Source organism: Rhinopithecus roxellana, chromosome 5 (assembly GCF_007565055.1).
Source record: "Rhinopithecus roxellana isolate Shanxi Qingling chromosome 5, ASM756505v1, whole genome shotgun sequence".
Lineage (NCBI taxonomy): Eukaryota > Metazoa > Chordata > Mammalia > Primates > Cercopithecidae > Rhinopithecus > Rhinopithecus roxellana.
The window spans coordinates 45,233,447-45,253,545 of NC_044553.1; the positions used below are offsets into that span (position 1 = coordinate 45,233,447).

General features: G+C 38.6%; 1 protein-coding gene and 1 pseudogene across 3 annotated transcripts in view; both read right to left on the minus strand.

Annotated features, from left to right (window-relative positions):
* ALDH1A2 (aldehyde dehydrogenase 1 family member A2) overlaps positions 1 to 20,099 on the minus strand; it is a 118,586-nt gene that overhangs the window by 23,262 nt on the left and 75,225 nt on the right. For all 3 annotated transcript variants that reach the window (XM_010374260.2, XM_030930405.1, XM_030930404.1), the window contains 3 exons: positions 19,705 to 19,766; positions 17,272 to 17,400; positions 17,031 to 17,144 (listed from right to left, as the gene is read on the minus strand). In XM_010374260.2, the coding sequence (XP_010372562.1) occupies positions 17,031 to 17,144; positions 17,272 to 17,400; positions 19,705 to 19,766 (305 nt within the window). The remainder of the gene's footprint in view (positions 1 to 17,030; positions 17,145 to 17,271; positions 17,401 to 19,704; positions 19,767 to 20,099) is intronic.
* On the minus strand, positions 87 to 5,694 carry LOC104670916 (annotated as a pseudogene).

Sequence of the window (20,099 nt, forward strand, 5' to 3'; positions counted from 1 at the left end):
AGCAGGTAACAGCCAAATCACCAAAAATTGCTTAAGAAGAAAATCTCATCAGCCAAGTATGGAAGATAAAATTTCCTATGAATTCCTCAGCTGATTCCCCAGGCTCCCCTGAACAACTTATGCAGGGGGAACATAAGGGTCCTGGGGGCACTGGAGGTGTTTAGCTGTGCTAAACCTACAAAATCAGGGACCAGGGCTGGAGCACAGAAGAAGAGAAGGAATAGAGAAAAACTCAGGTGATTTTACCAACAATCAGCCCTATTTGCTGTATGCTAGGTGAGCCTCGATGGCTTCACTGGTAAAACATGGAGTGACTTAAGGGCATCTTTATACACACCAATGCTTGGTACACAGTGGGAAAATAAAAATGCTTATGCAATGAAAGAGAAATCTCAGTTCTAAGATTCTCAAAGTCATCTGTCTTTTACAGCTAAACAGTTTGTTAGTGGCTCTGTGGGTCCAAGGGCTGCTCCACTATAAGAGCCACAGGAGTGAGGGGAAACTGTAACTACAAACAGATTAAAGTGGCAGAGGAGTAGCAATGGTATTACTTGTTTAAGCAGTGTGGCTTATAGATATGTCTTTTTACTTTACAGCTGCACTGTATGAGCCAGAGCTTCTTTCTGAGAAATAGAATCAAAGTAGAACTTTGCTCACATGCCCATATGTACCCCTGTCTTAAGTCAGATGTTTACTATATTGCCAGTTCTGTATAGTTTTATAGTATGTGTGAGCTTTTAGAAATGTCTGCAAACTTTTAATACTGGCAGTTTTTTGTTTCTTGGTTAATTTATGGTTACAGGGAATACACTGGACCATGTCCTTGCTTTGCTAAGCTGACTGTGAATTCATTTTTTTTCCTTAAGGTGGATTCCATCAATTATCTCTCTCTTGACCAACTATAGACATAGCAAACAATATGAGTGGTATCTTTCAGTTTACGCCAGTGCTTTATTCTAGCACAGGTTAACAAACTCAGAACTGTGGTTTTTTTCTCAAATGGGCCTGGAAACATCTTCTGGAGTATGACCCAACTATTCAAATTATGTGTAAACTAGTGATTCTTAAATGTCAATGAATGTAAGAACCACTGGGTAAACTTAGTAAAATGGGAATTCCTGGACCTATTTCCAAAATTCTAACTTCAGAAAATCTTGAGTGGAGTCCAGAAATCTGTTTTAATAAGCACCTCCAACCTCACCACTGTAGGTGAGGTGGTCTTTACACAACTACTGAAAAACAAAGGAAACTACATAATATTTTTCTGCAAAGAAATTTCTCCCTACACCAGAATTCCATTCTGGCAAACTCAGTTTGAAGGAGTAGCCACTACTCTAGGCCACAGCAAGAAATCGTAAGTGAGTTCCTTAATAGGTACCAGGCATCTTCTTCTAGCACTGTATTCTTTTTTAAAATTATACTTTAAATTCTAGGATACATGTGCAGAATGTGCAGGTTTTTTACATAGGTATACATATGCCATTGTGGTTTGCTGTACCCATCAACCTGCCACATCTACATTAGGTATTTCTCCTAATGTTATCCCTCCCCTAGCCCCCCAACCCCTGACAGGCCCCACTGTGTGATGTTCCCCTTCCTGTGTCCATGTGTTCTTATTGTTCAATTCCCACTTATGAGTGAGAACATACGGTGTTTGGTTTTCGGTTCCTGTGTTAGTTTGCTGAGAATGACCGTTTCCAGCTTCAGCTTCACCCGGGTCCCTGCAAAGGACAGGAACTCATCCTTTATGGCTGCATGGTATTCCATGGTGTATATGTGCCACATTTCTTTATCCAGTCTATCACTGATGGGCATCTGGGTTGGTTCCAGGTCTTTGCTATTGTGAATAGTGCTGTAATAAACATACGAGTGCATGTGTCTTTACAGTTTAATGCCTTATAATCCTATGGGTATATACCCAGTAATGCAATTGCTGGGTCAAATGGTATTTCTAGTTCTAGATCCTTGAGGAGTCGCCACACTGTCTTCCACAGTGGTTGAACTAATTTACACTCCCATCAACAGTGTAAAAGCATTCTTATTTCTCTAAATCCTCTCCAGCATCTGTTGTTTCCTGACTTTTTAATGATTGCCATTCTAACTGGCATGAGGTGGTATCTCATTGTGCTTTTGATTTGCATTTCTTTAGTGACCAGTGATGATAAGCATTTTTTCATGTGTCTGTTGGCCACATAAATGTCTTCTTTTGAGAATTGTCTGTTCATATCCTCTGCCCACTTCGTGATGGTTTTTTTTTTTCTTGTAAACTTGTTTAAATTCCTTGTAGATTCTGGACATTAGCCCTCTGTCAGATGGATAGATTGCAAAAAATGTTCTCACATTCTGTAGGTTGCCTGTTCACTCTGATGATAGTTTCTTTTGCTGTGCACAAGCTCTTTAGTTTAATTAGATCCCATTTGTCAATTTTGGCTTTTGTTGCCATTGCTTTTGGTGTTTTAGTCATTCAGTGTTTGCCCATGCCTCTGTTCTGAATGGTATTGCCTAGGTTTTCTTCTAGGATTTTTATAGTTTTAGATGTTACGTTTAAGACTTTAATCCATCTTGAGTCAATTTTTGTATAAGGTGTAAGGAACAGGTCCAGTTACTGTTTTCTGCATATGGCTAGCCAGTTTTCCTAACAGCATTTATTAAATAGGGAATTGTTTCCCCATTTCTTGTTTTTGTCAGGTTTGTCAAAGATCAGATGGTTGTAGATGTGTGGTGTTATTTCTGAGGTCTCTATTCTGTTCTATTGGTCTATGTGTCTGTGTTGGTACCAGTACCATGCTGTTTTAGTTACTGTATGTGATCTTACAGGAAAGTTTGAAGTCAGGTAGCATGATGCCTCCAGCTTTGTTCTTTTTTCTTAGGATTGTCTTGGTTATACAGGGTCTTTTTTGGTTCCTTATGAAATTTAAAGTAGTTTGTGCTAATTCCGTGAAGAAAGTCAATGGTAGCTTGATAGGGATAGCAGTGAATTTATAAATTACTTTGGGCAGTATGGCCATTTTTGTGATATTGATTCTTCCTAACCATGAGCATGGAATGTTTTTCCATTTATTGTGTCCTCTCATTTCATTGAACAGTGGTTTGTAGTTCTTGAAGAGGTCCTTTGAATCGCTTGTAAGTTTTACTCCTATTTTATTCTCTTTGTAGCCATTGTGAATGGGAGTTCACTCATGAGTTGGCTGTCTAGTGTTGGTGTATAGGAATGCTTGTAATTTTTGCACATTGATTTTGTGTCCTACAACTTTGCTGAAGTTACCAGCTTAAGGAGATTTTGGGATGAGATGATGGGGTTTTCTAAAAACACAATCATGTCATCTGCAAACAGAGACAATTTGACTTCCTCTCTATCTGAACACCCTTTATTTCCTTCTCTCGCCTGACTACCCTGGCCAGAACTTCCAATACTACACTGAATAGGAGTGGTGAGGGAGCGCATCCTTGGGCTGGTTTTCAAAGGGAATGCTTCCCGTTTCTGCCCATTCAGTATATTGGCTGTGGGTTTGTCATAAATGGCTCTTGAGATATATTCCATCGATACCTAGTTTAATGAGTTTTTTTTTTAGCATGAAGAGGTATAGAATTTTATTGAAGACTTTTTCTGTATCTGCTGAGATAATCATGTGGTTTTTGTCACTGGTTCTGTTTGGTTCTGTTTGCATCCCAGGTATGAAGCCGACTTGATTGTGGTGGATAAGATTTTTTTTGTCCTTACAGACAGAGGTTTTATTTGTGTTTGGTCCACAGTCGTATTTTACATTATCTCATGGAGCAGGGCCCCTGGGTGGGGGGTCCCTGTGCAGTACTTGGCGGGGCATGTGGCCAGGGGAGATGGAGCAATATAGCTGGCAAGGCCCAGAAGGGGAGAAGGGCTGGTGCCTACTAAGGGGCCGGGCACAATGGCTCACGCCTGTAATCTCAGCACTTAGGGAGGCCGAGGCGGGTGGATTACTTGAGGCCAGGAGTTCGAGACCAGCCTGGCCAACATGGTGAAATCTCATCTCTACTAAAAATACGAAAGTAGCTGAGCATGGTGGCATATGCCTGTAATCCTAGCTACTTGGGAGGCTGAGGCAGGAGAATCCCTCGAGCTCAGGAGGTGGAGGTGCAGTGAACCAAGATGATGCCAGTGCACTCCAGCCTGGGCCACAACAACTAAAAATAAAACCTACTGAGGCTACAGTGGGGTGGGGATTTGGGATTAGCCCCAACAACTCAGCATTCCACTTCCTTGTATGGAACTCACTTTTCCCACCTGGGCCCTGAGGCAGGTCTGAGGTCTGTTGGTCTGAGGGTCCTAGGGAAACCCAGCCACTTGGGAGCCTGAAATATTTAGTATCATAGCCAGGTCCCCTTTCCCAAGGGACTCATTTCCCAGCACCCTCCCCACTGTCCTCACCCCATTCCTTGGGGGAAAATACGTATTTTTCTTTTGTTAATACTTCCTGAAACTTTTGCAGCTATAGAAACAATAAACTGATCAGCTGACAAAAGTGGGAAGAGGTGAGGCAACTGGAAACCTTCGGGGACTGGTTCCCTCCAAGCCCATGTCTCTTCTCCCCAGCACAGCTCTGCTGACAGCCTGGACGTGCCAGCAGGGACCCTTACCCTACACATATTGGGATATGGCCTTGACCCCTTCCCCCACAGCCTGGTGGCTCAGTCCTGCGAGGGACCAAGGCAAGGGGGGGAAAAGCCCTGCTGCCTGATTCTATCTTGCCACTCAGAGACCCTTGGTTGACTGGCAGCATTGAACAGGTTAAGAAAGAAAAAAAGAAGATGAAAACATAGAAAAACCCAAAAAATCCAGACAGGGGGACAATGTGGGGAGAGAGTGCTGGCAGCCTCACTAGCGTAGCTAGACTCCTCCTGGTAGTAAGGGGGATATTCAGGGACCTCTCCGGGCAGTTGCCAGCACCCAAGGGAGCCCTGTTGGCCACTGTGCCTTGCGGGCAGTACTTGGGGTCATATATATACTGGCCCAGGCCAAAGACCTGGCTACTCTGGTTGGCACCCTGGGTGTAGCCCATCTAAGGGACTTGGAGGAATTATCACTTGTCGGTTCCCAGCTTGGTATCATAGATGTGCCATCGCGTCCCATGAGCCGTCATGCTCACCTGGCTGGCACACTTATTTGTATCCATCTGGAGGCTAATGGTCGAGGGGTCCATGGGGGGCAGGATGTGGTTCTTGGGGTCATAGAGATGCCTCCTTATGCCATACACGGTCATGCCTGACTGGTAGGCCCATTTGTTGGTGCCCAGCTGCAGCCTGATGATGCAGTGAGCGGCCTTCATGGTGGCGTCATTGAAGTTCTGCTTCTGCTTCTCTGAGTACTTGACGCCAATGTCCACCCCGCTCCACGGCCCCTTCCCTGCTAGAGCAAAAAGAGACACCTGCACGTGCTTCATGTTCCCACTCTCAAACAGGTTGTTGGCCTTGAACATGTCCACGGGGTTCATGCCATAGTTGACCATGGCCTTGATGATGCAGCTTGTTCATGTGTATAAGATAATCCCGTCCTTCAGGCTCTTCTGGGAGTCAGGGTCGATGGAGAGGTCTGGTGAGTCCCTTGATCCAGCTTCAGAGCTCTGCCTCCTTCTGGGGGTCATATTTGGACAGGAGCCAGTTCTTTACCTCGGCTGACAGCCCATACAAGAGGCCCTTGTTGAACTGTGTGTAACTCATGGCTGGGGGGCTGCGGGATGGGGTTGCGCAGGACGGGGGTGGATAAGCTTTTTGATGTGCTGCTGTATGGTTCATCAGGGATATTGGCCTGAAATTTTCTCTTTTTGTTGTGTGTCTGCCAGGTTTTGGTATCAGGATGATGCTGGCCTCATAAAATGAGTTAGGGAGGAGTCCCTCTTTTTCTATTGTTTGGAATAGTTCCAGAAGGAATGGTACCAGCTCCTCTTTGTACCTCTGGCAGAATTCAGCTGTGAATTTGTCTGGTCCTGGGCTTTTTTGGTTGGTAGGCTATTAATTACCGCCTCAATTTCAGAACTTGTTATTGGTCTATTCGGGAAGTCAACTTCTTCCTGGTTTAGTCTTACAGTATTCTCTGATAGTAGTTTTTATTTCTGTGGGATCTGTGGTGATATCCCTTTTATCATTTCTTATTGTGTCTATTTGATTCTTCTCTCTTTTCTTCTTTATTAGTCTGGCTAGTGGTCTATCTTGTTAATCTTTTCAAAAAATCAGCTCCTGGGTTCCTGCACCATATTCTAAATCCAGTACATTATTTCACCAAAAAAGAAAAAGGATTCCTAATCAGTTTATCCAAGCAAGCACCCAGGCAGTCTTCCAAGAAGTGAAATAGAAGAGCAAACATACACAAAAAAACTTATTGGTAGCCAAAATTATTCGTAAAATATTTACAAAAACTACAAAATAAACAAAAGGAGAGTAAAGTTGCCAGAGGACAGCAGAATGTAGGTACTGCTACATATAATAATAAATATATGCAAATGGAAGTTTGCATATAATAATGGAAATATTATATGCAAATGGAAGTTTGCATATAATAATGGAAATATTATATGCAAATGGAAGTTTCAGATTCAACTACCATTTACTGAGTTCTTACAATATGCCAAGCAATATGCTTGGAACTTTTAAATACATTAATCTTCAAATGAGCCTGTAGGGAGTGATTCATAGGCCTTATTAATGGAAGAAGACATGAAAGAAGAGACTAAATAATTCACCAAAAGTCACACAGCAGGAAAGCTGGGATTTGATCCATGATTGGTGGATCAAATCCAGTGCCTCATCTATTATACCACACTTCCCCAAGCATTAATTGTCCCGTAAACTTCATTTTAAAAATAAATATAAAACAATGATGGTTAATATTTACTGACACTTTACTAAGAATTAGATCCTGTGCTAAACATACTAGATATACTAGCTTTTCTTAGTCCATTCAGTTTACCTAAAATGTCCCAGACTGGATACCTAATAGAGAAAGGAAATTTATTTCTTATAGTTCCAGAGGCTGGGAAGTCCAAGGTTGAGACACACACGAGGTGAAAGACTTTTTGTGGTGTCATCCCATGGTGAAAGATGGAAGAACAAGAGAGCACAAGACTGAATGTGTAACCGCAAGCCCTTTTATAATGGCATTAATCTATTAATGTGGGTTAACAGATTAGTACCCACCTAAACACCTCTCACTAGTGACCCTTTCTCAACACTATTGCACTGTAGATTAAATAACCTCCACACACTTTCCGGGGAACACGTTCAAATCATCTTTCATCCTCACAATCCATGAGGTAGGTACAATCATCTCTAATCTACAGCCGGGATATCTGAGGTCTGGAGAGAATAACAACATGTACTGTGAATGAATCCATTCAAGTATAATAGATGTTTAAATTGTCTAGTTTTCTGATACGACTCTGACATATTTCATCTTGATTCCTTTAGCATGATTTGAAGACTGTGTTCAGAACTTATTGAAAAAGTGATGATTTCCTTTAGTTGGTTTAGAGAGAGGCCAAGTATAGAGTTGTGATATACTATTCTGTCAAACTTTCATTTTGGGAAAGCACTGAGGAGTACTTTATTTTCTTTTAAGAGAGTAAACAAAGGATGAAGAGAAATTAACTCAGGCTGAACTACATTAAAGCTGTAAAAATCCTAAAGTAATGTTAAATTGTATGGGTTGGTCTTTGTTGATCATTAGCTTAATCAGATTGATCATTTACTGTTCAGCTTGGGAATTATCTTTGCTTATGACAAGCAATCTGCATAGTTTTGTATATGGACATTAACTTGCCCTGATGTTTCCTGATTTTTTAATGATTGCCATTCTAACTGGTGTGAGATGGTATCTCATTGTGGTTTTGATTTGCATTTCTCAGATGGCCAGTGATGATGAGCATTTTTTCATGTGTCTGTTGGCTGTATGAATGTCTTCTTTTGAGAAATGTCTGTTCATATCCTTTGCCCACTTTTTGATGGGGTTGTTTTTTTCTTGTATATTTGTTTGAGTTCTTTGTAGATTCTGGATATTAGCCCTTTGTCAGATGAGTAGATTGCAAAAATTTTCTCCCATTCTATAGGTTGCCTGTTCACTCTGATGGTAGGATGTGGAGAAATAGGAACACTTTTACACTGTTGGTGGGATTGTAAACTAGTTCAACCATTATGGAAAACAGTATGGCAAGTCCTCAAGGATCTAGAACTAGATGTACCATATGACCCAGCCATCCCACTACTGGGTATATACCCAAAGGATTATAAATTATTCTACTACAAAGACACATGCACACGTATGTTTATTGCAGCACTATTCACAATAGTAAAGACTTGGAATCAACCCAAATGTCCATCTGTGACAGACTGGATTAAGAAAATGTGGCACATATACACCATGGAATACTATGCAGCCATAAAAAAGGATGAGTTTGCATCCTTTGTAGGGACATGGATGCAGCTGGAAACCATCATTCTTAGCAAACTATCACAAGAACAGAAAACCAAACACCGCATGTTCTCACTCATAGGTGGGAACTGAATAATGAGATCACTTGGACTCGGGAAGGGGAACATCACGCACTGGGGCCTATCATGGGGAGGGGGGAGGGGGGAGGAGGGAGGGATTGCATTGGGGAGTTACACATGATATAAATGATGAATTGATGGGTGCTGACGAGTTGATGGGTGCAGCACACCAACATGGCACAAATATACATATGTAACAAATCTGCACGTTATGCACATGTACCCTAGAACTTAAAGTATAATTAAAAAAAAAAAAACAAAAAAAACTTGCCCTGAATGTGGTTAAGAATATAATCTGAAGTGTAAAAAGACGATTCATGGGAAATCACTGTTAAAGAAAACCTATTATTTTCTCCAGCTTTTACAGGCTTTTGCACCACCTGACTACTAACTACTCTCACTAGAACACTGAAGCTACATGTTTAGTAGTCATTGAGCATGTGATGTTCAGTGTTGGCTCACCTACCAAGAGTTAAGGACCCTAGGAAATCAGACACACACTACCCTTCTCAACATGTCCCATCTGGTATGATTTAGATTCTTAGGGCTGTGTTGTTTTTATTTCCCAATCTCTATAAGGGTTTTCACATCCTATTAAAGAGACTTCTAAGGATAGACACTGAATTCACATAAAATCTGCAGCTCTGGTGTTTAAATGCCTGTTAAAAGTACAACTGCAGGAATGACAAAAAAAAAACTGCATTTGCTATTGAAAGGAAGCAGTGAAACCTAATATCCCATCCTACCTTCCAGCAAAATATGTATTGAGCTTTTACAAAGTACTGGTTCTTTAATATCTGGCATAGAAAATGATTTTGAGAATAAATGATACCAGTATTTGTTGATTATCTGCCAATATCAAACAACACATTACTCACAAGGGTCCTCACAGCTAGCATTCCTTTCCTCGAAGTTCTTTTTGTATTTTGGTTCCCATACAACTACAATTCCATTTTCTCCAAAGAGATTAGTGGTAAGAGAAAAGAAAGACAGTCTTAAGTTCTTCCCGGTTGTGAATATTAACAACTGTGGAATTAAGATGGAGAATTATCTTTTATCTTAAAATAACTTTTATCTTTGAATAAAGTAGCTTTTCATTCAAATGTAATATTTTCAACTAATGCCTTTCTCCTAGATACTTTTGAAAATTATATTCAATGACAGAACTTTAGTTCTATCCTTGATCTTAGCATCTTGAAAATCACGACATTTTTAGGTAATGATGCAGAGAATTCTCATCTTCCTCCATGCTCCCATAACACACCACACTATAATAGTTACATATTCACAGATTATTGCCTGGGCTAGACTGAGTCATACTAAACAATACCTTTGCCTCTCCAAGATCTAGCACAGTGCTAGACATGTAAGTGCTCAATAAATGTTTGTAGAATTGACTTGAAACAACCTAAGTTTAAAACTTTCAAGTCCTATATCAGACAGTGTCAAACGGAAACCTTATATTGTAACAAATGAAATTTAAAGAGGCTAACCATGCAATTTTGAAGTGAATTTTAGAAAAAAAAAAAAAGGAGAAAAATGGAGTTACAGTGTGTCTATGACCTTTCTTTTTTGACCATTCATTCAGCAAAGCATGTTGCACTGAGAAATTATCCTTCCTAAGTACCCCCATTAATATGTCACTCTGAATTTTAATGGCTCCCTCCTCCTATGGGATGGTGTACAGTCCCTTAGCCTGAGAGGCAGTGTACCACTGTAACATGGAATATGGTGGTGTGTGACTCTCAGCCCTACAACTTACGAGCATGTAACCCTGGGCAGGTAGTTTAACCCCTCTTAGCCACATTTTGCTCTGTGGTGTAGGGTTGTTGTAATAATGGATTCAAAGTATTTAGCAGGTACTTAACACAAAGTAAGTGCTAAATCAATGTTGGCTATTAATATCCAAAACGTAAAGCCTTTAATACTTCATAAAATTGATTTTTCACAGCTTGACATGTAACTCATACACCATAAAATCCACTTTTTTGATGTGTACAGGTCAGTGGATTTTAGTATATTAACAGAGTTGTGCATCCATCACAACCATTACTTCTATCTGAGGACATAAATACCCCAAAAGATAGTTCATATTCCATTAGCAGTCCCTTTCCATTCTCCCAGTCCTTTGCAACTACTAATCAACTTTCTGTTTATAGATTTGCCTATGCTGGACATTTCATATAGTCACATGATATAGCTTTTGTAACTGGATTCTTTCATTTAGTATAGTGCTTTCATTTAGTATAGTGTTTTCAAGGTTCATTCAGGCTGTAGCATGTATAATACCTCATTCCTTTTTATAGGTGAATAATATTCCACTGTATGGATAGACCACTTTTTGTTAATCAGCTTATTTGATGGACATTTGAGTTGTTTCCACTTTTTGGCAATTAGGAATAATGCTGCTGTGAACATTTTTCTACATGTTTCTTCTGTGATGATCACTTGGTTTTTGTCCTTTATTTCATTACTATGGCGTACTTACATTGATTTTTTTACATATATAAAACCAACCTTGCATTCCTGAAAGAAATCCCACTTGGTCATGGTATATAATCATTTTTATATATTGCTGGATTTCGTTTGCTAGTATTTTGCTTTGATTTTTGCATCTATACTCATAAGATGTTGGTATATAGTTTTCTTGTGATATCTTCTACATGTTGGCCACAATTTTTTGACCCAGAATTCTTTCCAATGCCTTGATTTGTACCATATTATTTTCCAGTTCATCTGACTCCCAACATTTCTCCTCAGTCCCTTCACAATCCCTATGCTGTTCCACTAAGACTTTGTGTTCCCCTCTTCTAGTTGTTGACTAACACTGCCCCTTCTTCCCAATTCACTCTACTTACCCATATCCTACAGATCCACCAAATCTCTCTTTGTCTTGAAACCTTGAGACCACCCAACCCCTAGAGATCTCTCCCTTCTTGAGATGCTGATGTCACATTACAAACTAACTTTTGCTTACTGCTTAAAATTTCCCAAACTCATACTGCATTTCATTCTCACGACCCTGAGAAACAGGTATGTATGCTATTATTAAACCGATTTTGTACAAAACCAAGTGGCTGGTCCATAACTGTATAGCTATGAAGTAAAAAACAGTAAACCCTATGCTTACGGTGGCATTTTAAAGAAGGGAAGGGTTCTACTGATACCTCACCTTCTACCTCTGAGATTAAGTTTTTATTTACCAAATTCAGTCTTTCCTCCTTCATGTAGCAACAAATATTTACAATGTATGTTTACCACACATAAGATACTATTTGAGGTACTGAAAAGGCCTAAGGGATAGACTCCTAAGAGAATGTTCTCCCCACAAATCTTCATATATGACCAGAAAATGCCATCTTCTGAAAGTAAAACTTATAAAATCAAGACTAAACTGATAAGCAAATCAGCTCAAAGATGAAAAAGGAGTTACTTAAGAAAGTAAGGTAATTCTTAAATATTCAATTATTAATTAAATCCAGGGCTTTTTCAAATCCAGTATGTCCTTATGGTTGTACTCCTAATACTTTGGTTTGACCAACTGAAGTAAATAAAATAGTAACCCCATTAACTGTAAAGACGATCTGCAGAAAACCTAAGGAAAATCAAAGAACAATATCAAAATTAATCAAAAGGTGCCAGAGAGACTTCTGCCTCTAATTGTAATAGAGCAACCAACACTGGACTTGTCTTACCATTATAAACAACTAGAAAAGTATATGAACTTGTTTTATTCAACCATTGGATATCAGGCAGTATTGGACTATGAATCTAGAGAAAAGGAAAACAAAGGAAATCCTTTTTTGCCAAAACTTTCTAGATTGCAATAGGAGATGAGGAGACCAAAGGAGAATATGATGGTCTCACTGAGTTCTGACCAGACAGATAAGAAAGATCTTCTGGAACACTGGAAACATTCAATAGAAACCTCAGCAGGATTTCTACTTATTAATAAGAATAAACTAGTCTTAACAAAGCTTAAAATTAAGTTCCAAAAGAGACAATTAACTACCTGATAAAAACAAACAACAACAACAAAAAAAAAACAAACCTTGGCATTCTTTAAAGAAAAACAAAATTTGTATGTTCAACAATATAATGTTCACAATGTCCAGTATCCTTTCAAAATAAACAAAATAAAAATGACCCCAAAACAGGAAAAACGCCAGTCAAAAGAAAGAAATCCAGAAATGACAGAGAAGTTAAAACAGACAAGGATTTCATTATTATTATTAGATGGAGTCTCACTCCAGTCACCCAGGCTGGAGTGCAGTGGTGTGATCTCGGCTCACTGCAACCTTCCTCCTGGGTTCAAGGAATTATCCTGCCTCAGCCTCCCGAGTAGCTGAGAAAACGGGTGTGCACCACCATGCCTGACTAGAGCTGGGGTTTCACTATGTTGGCCGGGCTGGTCTCGCACTCCTGACCTCAGGTGATCCACCTGCCTCGGCCTCCCAGAGTACTAGGATTACAGGTGTGGGCCACCACGCCCGGCCACAGACAAGGATTATAAAACAGATATCTCTACACAAATTTAAAGGAATGAGGGGGTGTAGTGAGGAAGAAAGTATCTTATATTTTAAAAATCATGGAATTTCTAGAACTTAAAAATGAAATCTCTGAAGCAGATTAAGCATTACAGAAGAATATATGAACTCCAAAGATGACAATGAAAGTTACCGAGCCGGAAGCACAAAGGAATAAAAGAGTCCCAGTGACCTTTAAGATAATGACAAATGATCTAACGTATCTGTAAATGGAAGGGGAAAGTAGAAAGCAAAAAAAATATTTGAAGAAATAACGGTCAAAATGTTTCCCAATTTGATGAGAACTATAAACTCGCAGATGCAGAAATTTCAACGAACCAACAAAATACACAAAAGCACATCACAATCAAATTGCTGAAAACTGACAAAAAGAAACTCAAAACCAGTCTGGGGGAAAAGAAACATTACTTACAGTAAAATAAAGATAAGAATGATTGCTGTATAAGAAACAGTAAAGTCAGAAACATGCCAGAATGTTATCTTTAAAGTCTTGAAAGTAAAATAAAACAAAACACAAACTGTCACATTAGAATTTTATATCCAGAAAAAAGTTAGTAAAAAGTGAAGACAAAATGAAGCCATTTTTTAGACAAAAGCTGAGAGAAATCATCACTAGTAGACCTGCACTACAAGATATGCTAAAGACAACACTTTTCCTCATTTTAATATAGACATGTAATGTCATGCCAATCAAAATTCCAATGAAAGTTTTTTTAGAGTAACATAAGGTGCTTAGAAAATCGATTTGAAATGTCTTCTAAAAGAATAAATGGGCTTTGAAAAACCAAATAAGAAGGTATCTTGCCTACATTATGGTAACAACTATCTTATAAAACCTAGTAATTAAGGCAGTCTAGTAGTAGTGAAAGAACAGACAAAATTATGAGCTCTAAAACAGAAATTTCCTGTATAGTTTGGTGCAAAAGTCATTGCAGTTTTTGCCATTACTTTTAATCAAATTACGTTTACGCCAACATGTATATATGGAAATGTATCACATATGGAAACGTATCATGTAATGTTATGTTATATTCTGATGCGTTACAAAGGGGTAGACTGTTTAATAAATTGTTTTGAAGTAACTGAACATTCATTTATAAACAACCTTCACATTTCATTATACATGAAAATAAATCCAACCAGATTAAAGATTTAAACAAGAACAAAACCATAAAAGTACTGAGAGAAAATATTAAGAGCCATTTGTATAATCTTAAAGATTTGTAAATAAAAATGACAGCATAATATATCAAACAAGAGATAACACCTTGTCATGTCAGTACCTACATTTCCTGTCATTCAAAAATGACAGGAAATCCACAGGCTGTCAGAGAAAGACTAAAGGAGAGGACTACACGTAAATTTAAAATCTGCACATGGCAAACAACTGTTTTAAAACAATTAAAAAGCAAAGAAACAATAATATTTTCAAATTCTACAACAAACAAAAGATTAACATACCTAACATAAAAAGACCTCTTATAAATGAAACCATTACTCTAAGGCCTTCTTGGTAAGCAAGTTATAAATGTTTTTATTTTGCAATTCCACTTCTAGAACCATCTCCAACTGAGTGTCTAATATATACATTTATACACGTGTGTATACATATATACATACATGTATACAGTTAAAGATTTATAAATACATATACACATGCACAAGTAAAATTTTTCTTGGGTCTCCAAAGGTTTTTATTTCAGTAGCCTGTTTAATAGGAAAAATAAGTGGAAAAAACACCCTCAAGAGTACATTAATACAGGATTAAATTATGATATACTGACGTAAGAGTATTCTATAAAGCTATTAAAAATAAACGGCAGAGATGCAGGTACTGACATGACAAGGTGTTATCTCTTGTTTGATGTATTATGCTGTCATTTTTATTTACAAAAATTACACAATAGGCCAGGCACTGTGGCTCACGCCTGTAATCCTAGCACTTTGGGAGACCATCACCTGAGGTCAGGAGTTTGAGACCAGCTTGGCCAACATGACAAAACCCCGTCTCTACTAAAAATAAAAAAATTAGCCGGGCATGGCGGTGGATGCCCATAATCCCAGCTACTTGGGAGGATGAGGCAGGAGAATCGCTTGAACATGGGGGGCGGAGGTTGCAGTGAGCCAAGATTGTGCCACTTCCCTCCAGACTGGGCAAAAGAGTGAAACTCCGTCTCAAAAAAAAAAAAAAAAAAAATTACACAATAGAAGCCTCTTGACTGACTAAATCAGGACTATTGGTGGGTCAGCAGAAAAAGGTTAAATATTTCATTTTGGTTTCAAAAATATGTATATTCATTCTCCAGTCTTTTGATATAGAACCAATAACTTTTCTTTAATTATGGGTCCAACTGTCTCTTCTGATTAAATCACACCCCTAAATTATTATTTATGATTTCTGGTTTCAACTTCTTTAAAGTGAAATAGGGACTTAAAAACATTTGCAAAGCAATTCCAGGTGCCCATTCTATTTTTCCCCAGTCTTTTGCAGTTGCCTTGCTTACTCCTAACTGACTGCGTGTTTAGTTTTTCTTAGTATCTAGCCCTAAGTAAATATTTTCAAAGCATTAAACTTTTTGATTTAAATATTTCATTAAACTGCAAAATTACAGTAACAAGTACAACTAGAATAAAATGTTTGGAAACAAGGTTAACTCTTGACGAACACAAAACTCAGTAATCTGTGAATTGATATTCAAGTTTATTAATAAATCTTTTATTAATTAAATTTACTACTGTGAGTCAGTTTAACCAAGTATAATTAACTCTGTATCAACTGATATAACGTTTCCAGATCTGTGCTGCCCAATACGGTAGCACACATGGCAATGGAGAACTTGAAATGTGGCTAGTCTGAAGAGATGCTGTACGTGTAAAACACATACCATATTTCCAAGAAATAATATGAAAAAGAGAATGCAAAATATTGTGTTAATAGCTTATAGTGATTATATGTTGAAATATTTTGAAAATACTAATTTCACTTATTTTTTAATGTGGTTACTAGCCTATTTTAAATGACAAATGTTGCTCTCATTCTATTAGACAGCACTGCTCTATACCTGCAGACATCCTTTGTTCAATGATGATGTCATCTGTGAGGTTCTACTTCAAACAATGAATAAGACTTTATCATATGTTACCTGAACCAAAGACATTTGAGTAACATTTATAAATCTTCCTAAGCTGACTTGTGACTCTGTAACAGGGATCTGTAAACTATGGCCCATGGGTCAAATTTAATCCTACTGTTTTGGTATGGCCTACAAGCTAAAAGCAGTTTTTCCAAGTTTAAATGTCTAGAAACAATAAAAAGATTACTATTTTGTAATCCATAAAAATTATGTAAAAATTCCAATTTCCATGTCTATAAATAAACTTTAATTGGCACATAGCCACATTCAGTGTTATATATGACTGTTTGGTGATACTATGGTATAGCTGAGTAGTTGCAGCAGAGACCACATTGCCTACAAAATCTACGTTTACTATCTGGCCCTATACAGGAAAAAAATGTGCTGAACCCTGCTCTACATCATCTCTTATGGTTCATGGGGCATAGTGAGTTGCCAATTGCACTTAAAGGATCTGTCCAAACAATGAGAAGGGAAAGCTTGTGTCTCCATTCTTATCCTTACCAGAGACTAGTTTAGACTTCCAGCTTCTTAACTTGCTTCTGCCACTACTGTTCTTGACTCAACAAAGTGGCTAGAACCCCTGATTCTGGGATAGTTCTTACACAGATGGTATCACAAAAATGCTCAGAGATCTGTGGGGTCAAATGGTCCCTGTGTGCCTTTGCTTTCACATCCACCAGTGTTCTATGACACCGATGTTATCCTCTGTGGGCTTGGGTACTCACTGCCCCTTTGGTGTCTAGCCTATAGGTACTAGTTTTATTGTTTTTGTAACCCCTCAACTCATTCGCAAGACTGTTCTTTAATCCCTGGTTTTTCAGATACCTACCTCAGTAGACCCTGTGAACGCAATCTTGTCTATGCCAATATGAGAAGCTATTGCTGCCCCAGCTGTTGGCCCGTATCCTGGCAAAATATTGACGACCCCAGGAGGAAAGCCAGCCTAAGAAAACAGAATAGGAGGAAATATGGCTGATGAAAGCTGATGCATTCATGTTAAATGAGATATGCTCTAGTAGGCTCCAGCTGTAAGGGGAGTCAGAAGCACTCCTTAAGTCCGTTTCTCTTACCTCCTTGATGAGGGCTCCCATGTAGAGTGCACTGAGTGGTGTTTGCTCTGCTGGCTTAATAACTACTGTATTGCCACAGCACAAGGCTGGAGCAATTTTCCAGGCAAACATCAGCAGGGGGAAGTTCCACTGAAAGGAAAAATCTCAAAGTTGATAGATGGAAAAATATTCCTCCACTACTTTGTTTTCAAGCTGTGACTTCTCATACTTCTCAAACTACTCCTCAACATAAATCTTGACCACTACAAAGTATAGATGTTTGGATTTTCAATTACTTCATTAAGAATAGAATAGCCTGTAATCCCAGCACTTTGGGAGGCCGAGACGGGCAGATCACGAGGTCAGGAGATCAAGACCATCCTGGCTAACCCGGTGAAACCCCGTCTCTACTAAAAAATACAAAAATCTAGCCGGGCGAGGTGGTAGGCGCCTGTAGTCCCAGCTACTCGGGAGGCTGAGGCAGGAGAATGGCGTAAATCCGGGAGGCGGAGCTTGCAGTGAGCTGAGATCCAGCCACTGCACTCCAGCCTGGGTGACAGAGCGAGACTCCGTCTCAAAAAAAAAAAAAAAAAAAAAAAAGAATAGAATAGCACTGACCTTGGAAATCTCTCCTTTTCTCTTTGACCAACCAATTACTGTATTTCAACTACCCACCAAAAGAAATCCCACGGTGAAAAGGGAGTTTTGTTATTATTTTTTTTTTGTCACTGTTGTTTTCATGTATTTTTAAATTAGGCTTTGGTTCCAATAAGTTCTAGTGTATGAAAACTTTTTCCTGCATCTCAGATTTTTACATGAGAATTTTCACACTGGTATGAAAAGCTCTTCAACATGGAAGAACTAGAAGAGAAAATTCTAACTATAAGTTATAGTTAAGTCAATGTGTATTTCAAGGTAGTACTTTTTCTTTAGATACATGCATTGTCACGAACATACATGATTACAAAAAATAAAGTGCATATACTTATGAGTATGCAAAAATTTTCATTTGTCTGTTTTCCACTGTAAAAGAAGCTATTGGAGACTACAGTACATTTCATGAGTAGATGAGCTTGGGGTCTAAAATGTTTTAAACTGATTTTAAAAGGATATTAAGCTTGTATTGTCACAAGATCAGGCATGAACCTCAGTACTATCAGGTGTCATTGATAATTTCATTAAGAAAGAAAACAGAAATCCACATCCCCTGGCTTCAGCCCTTGACCACAATGTGTTTCTGCCTGAAGCATCTCAGCTGCCATCCTTGAAGGCTTCTCACTGGCTCTGGCAAGCTTGCAAAAATATACAAGTGTCTTGCCTTCACCAAACACCCAATTTCTTTTCCCCTTAGTTGTTTATAAACTTGGGAGTCCACAGTAATGTTTTAATTCCATCTACAGTGTATAAATCTTGAAGTGCAGTAATTGAGCCAGAGCTGGCTGACAAGCAACTCTTGTCCTGTCAGTGAAGCTGCAGCGTTGAGAGTGTGGGCAAGGGCAAGAAAGGGAAGTTTGAATCCTATGAGGAAGGTGACAGACCTCATCCCAGAGCTGATCCAAGTGGGATTTCCCTAGGGCCTTTAGGAGTGAAAGAACTTAACCCAAACCTCTCTTTTTACCTTTGCATTCTCTAATAAATTTCACAGTAATCTGGGATTTATCAATTATTCAAACAAATATTATACCTTCCCCACATCTTTGGTTCCCAATGCCAAAGATTATCTTCAGTTATACTACTATATTTTGAAAAAAGAAAACTTCCTGTCTATACTATAAGAGTTTACTTTGAGCATCCCCTTGAAATCCCTGCCAGAACTATTAGCTAGTACTTTTAGAAGCTTTGGTCATGTTTTGTACTGTACAAAGGTTGTGCATGAGAGAGAGGAACAAAAGCACAATGTTTAATGTTCCAATCCAAACACTAAGCACTACATCTATTTCTCTTTACAAGACACACAGCAGCTCGGCATGGTTTCAATTATGACTGTGACGTTAACTGTACTGCTGTGTCTTCTGTAGCATCTTCTATCTAGATTCTTGTGAAAAGAAACAGTGGGAAAGAATGGGATTAAAAGATCATATAAAATAATATGCTTGGAAGGATGGTGAGTCACAGTTCTAAAAAATAAACAAATATAACAAAGCATTAATTTTCCATAAGCAGAATGGACATAATAATGAAGGGCAGGTTATTAATACACTGTGCTTTGCTTATTTTAATCATGAGAATTCCATGACTTGAGAATTCAACTCCTGGTAACAGAGCTGAAACCCTATTAACCTGTTCAAATAAGCATTTGCAGGGAGGCTGTTAAAGATATGTCAACAACATGAGCTCAGTTTTTTTTTTCCCCCAGTAATGGAAAACACACATCGCTGAGGACCACGTTTTATGTGTCTTTAAGAGAACTGGGTCAAATGAAAATAAATACGAGGTGCGAGGAGATACACTCACTGGGATGATCTGTCCACACACTCCAATGGGTTCATGTCTTGTAAAGGTAAAATAGTCTCCATCTGAAAGAAAAAAGCTTGATCACTCCCAGAAAGTTTAGATCAGGAAAAAAATATTGCAGAGGGAGAAGTTCGGTGGCTGCAAAAACAAAACAAAACAAAACAAAAACAGAAATTAAGTTGAAAAACATCCTACTCAGCTGTGCATGAAAGCTTGTAGAAGCCTAACACTGGGCACAGGATATCTCTGGATATCTCTATCAGACACCCAAACGCAGTACTGAGGAAAGGATCTCTAAGGCAAAATGAAGGACAAATGTATGATACTAGAAGTCCTCAGGGTGGCAGAGGGGAGAGCTGAAAAACATGAAAAAACTGAATTTTATGTTAAATATT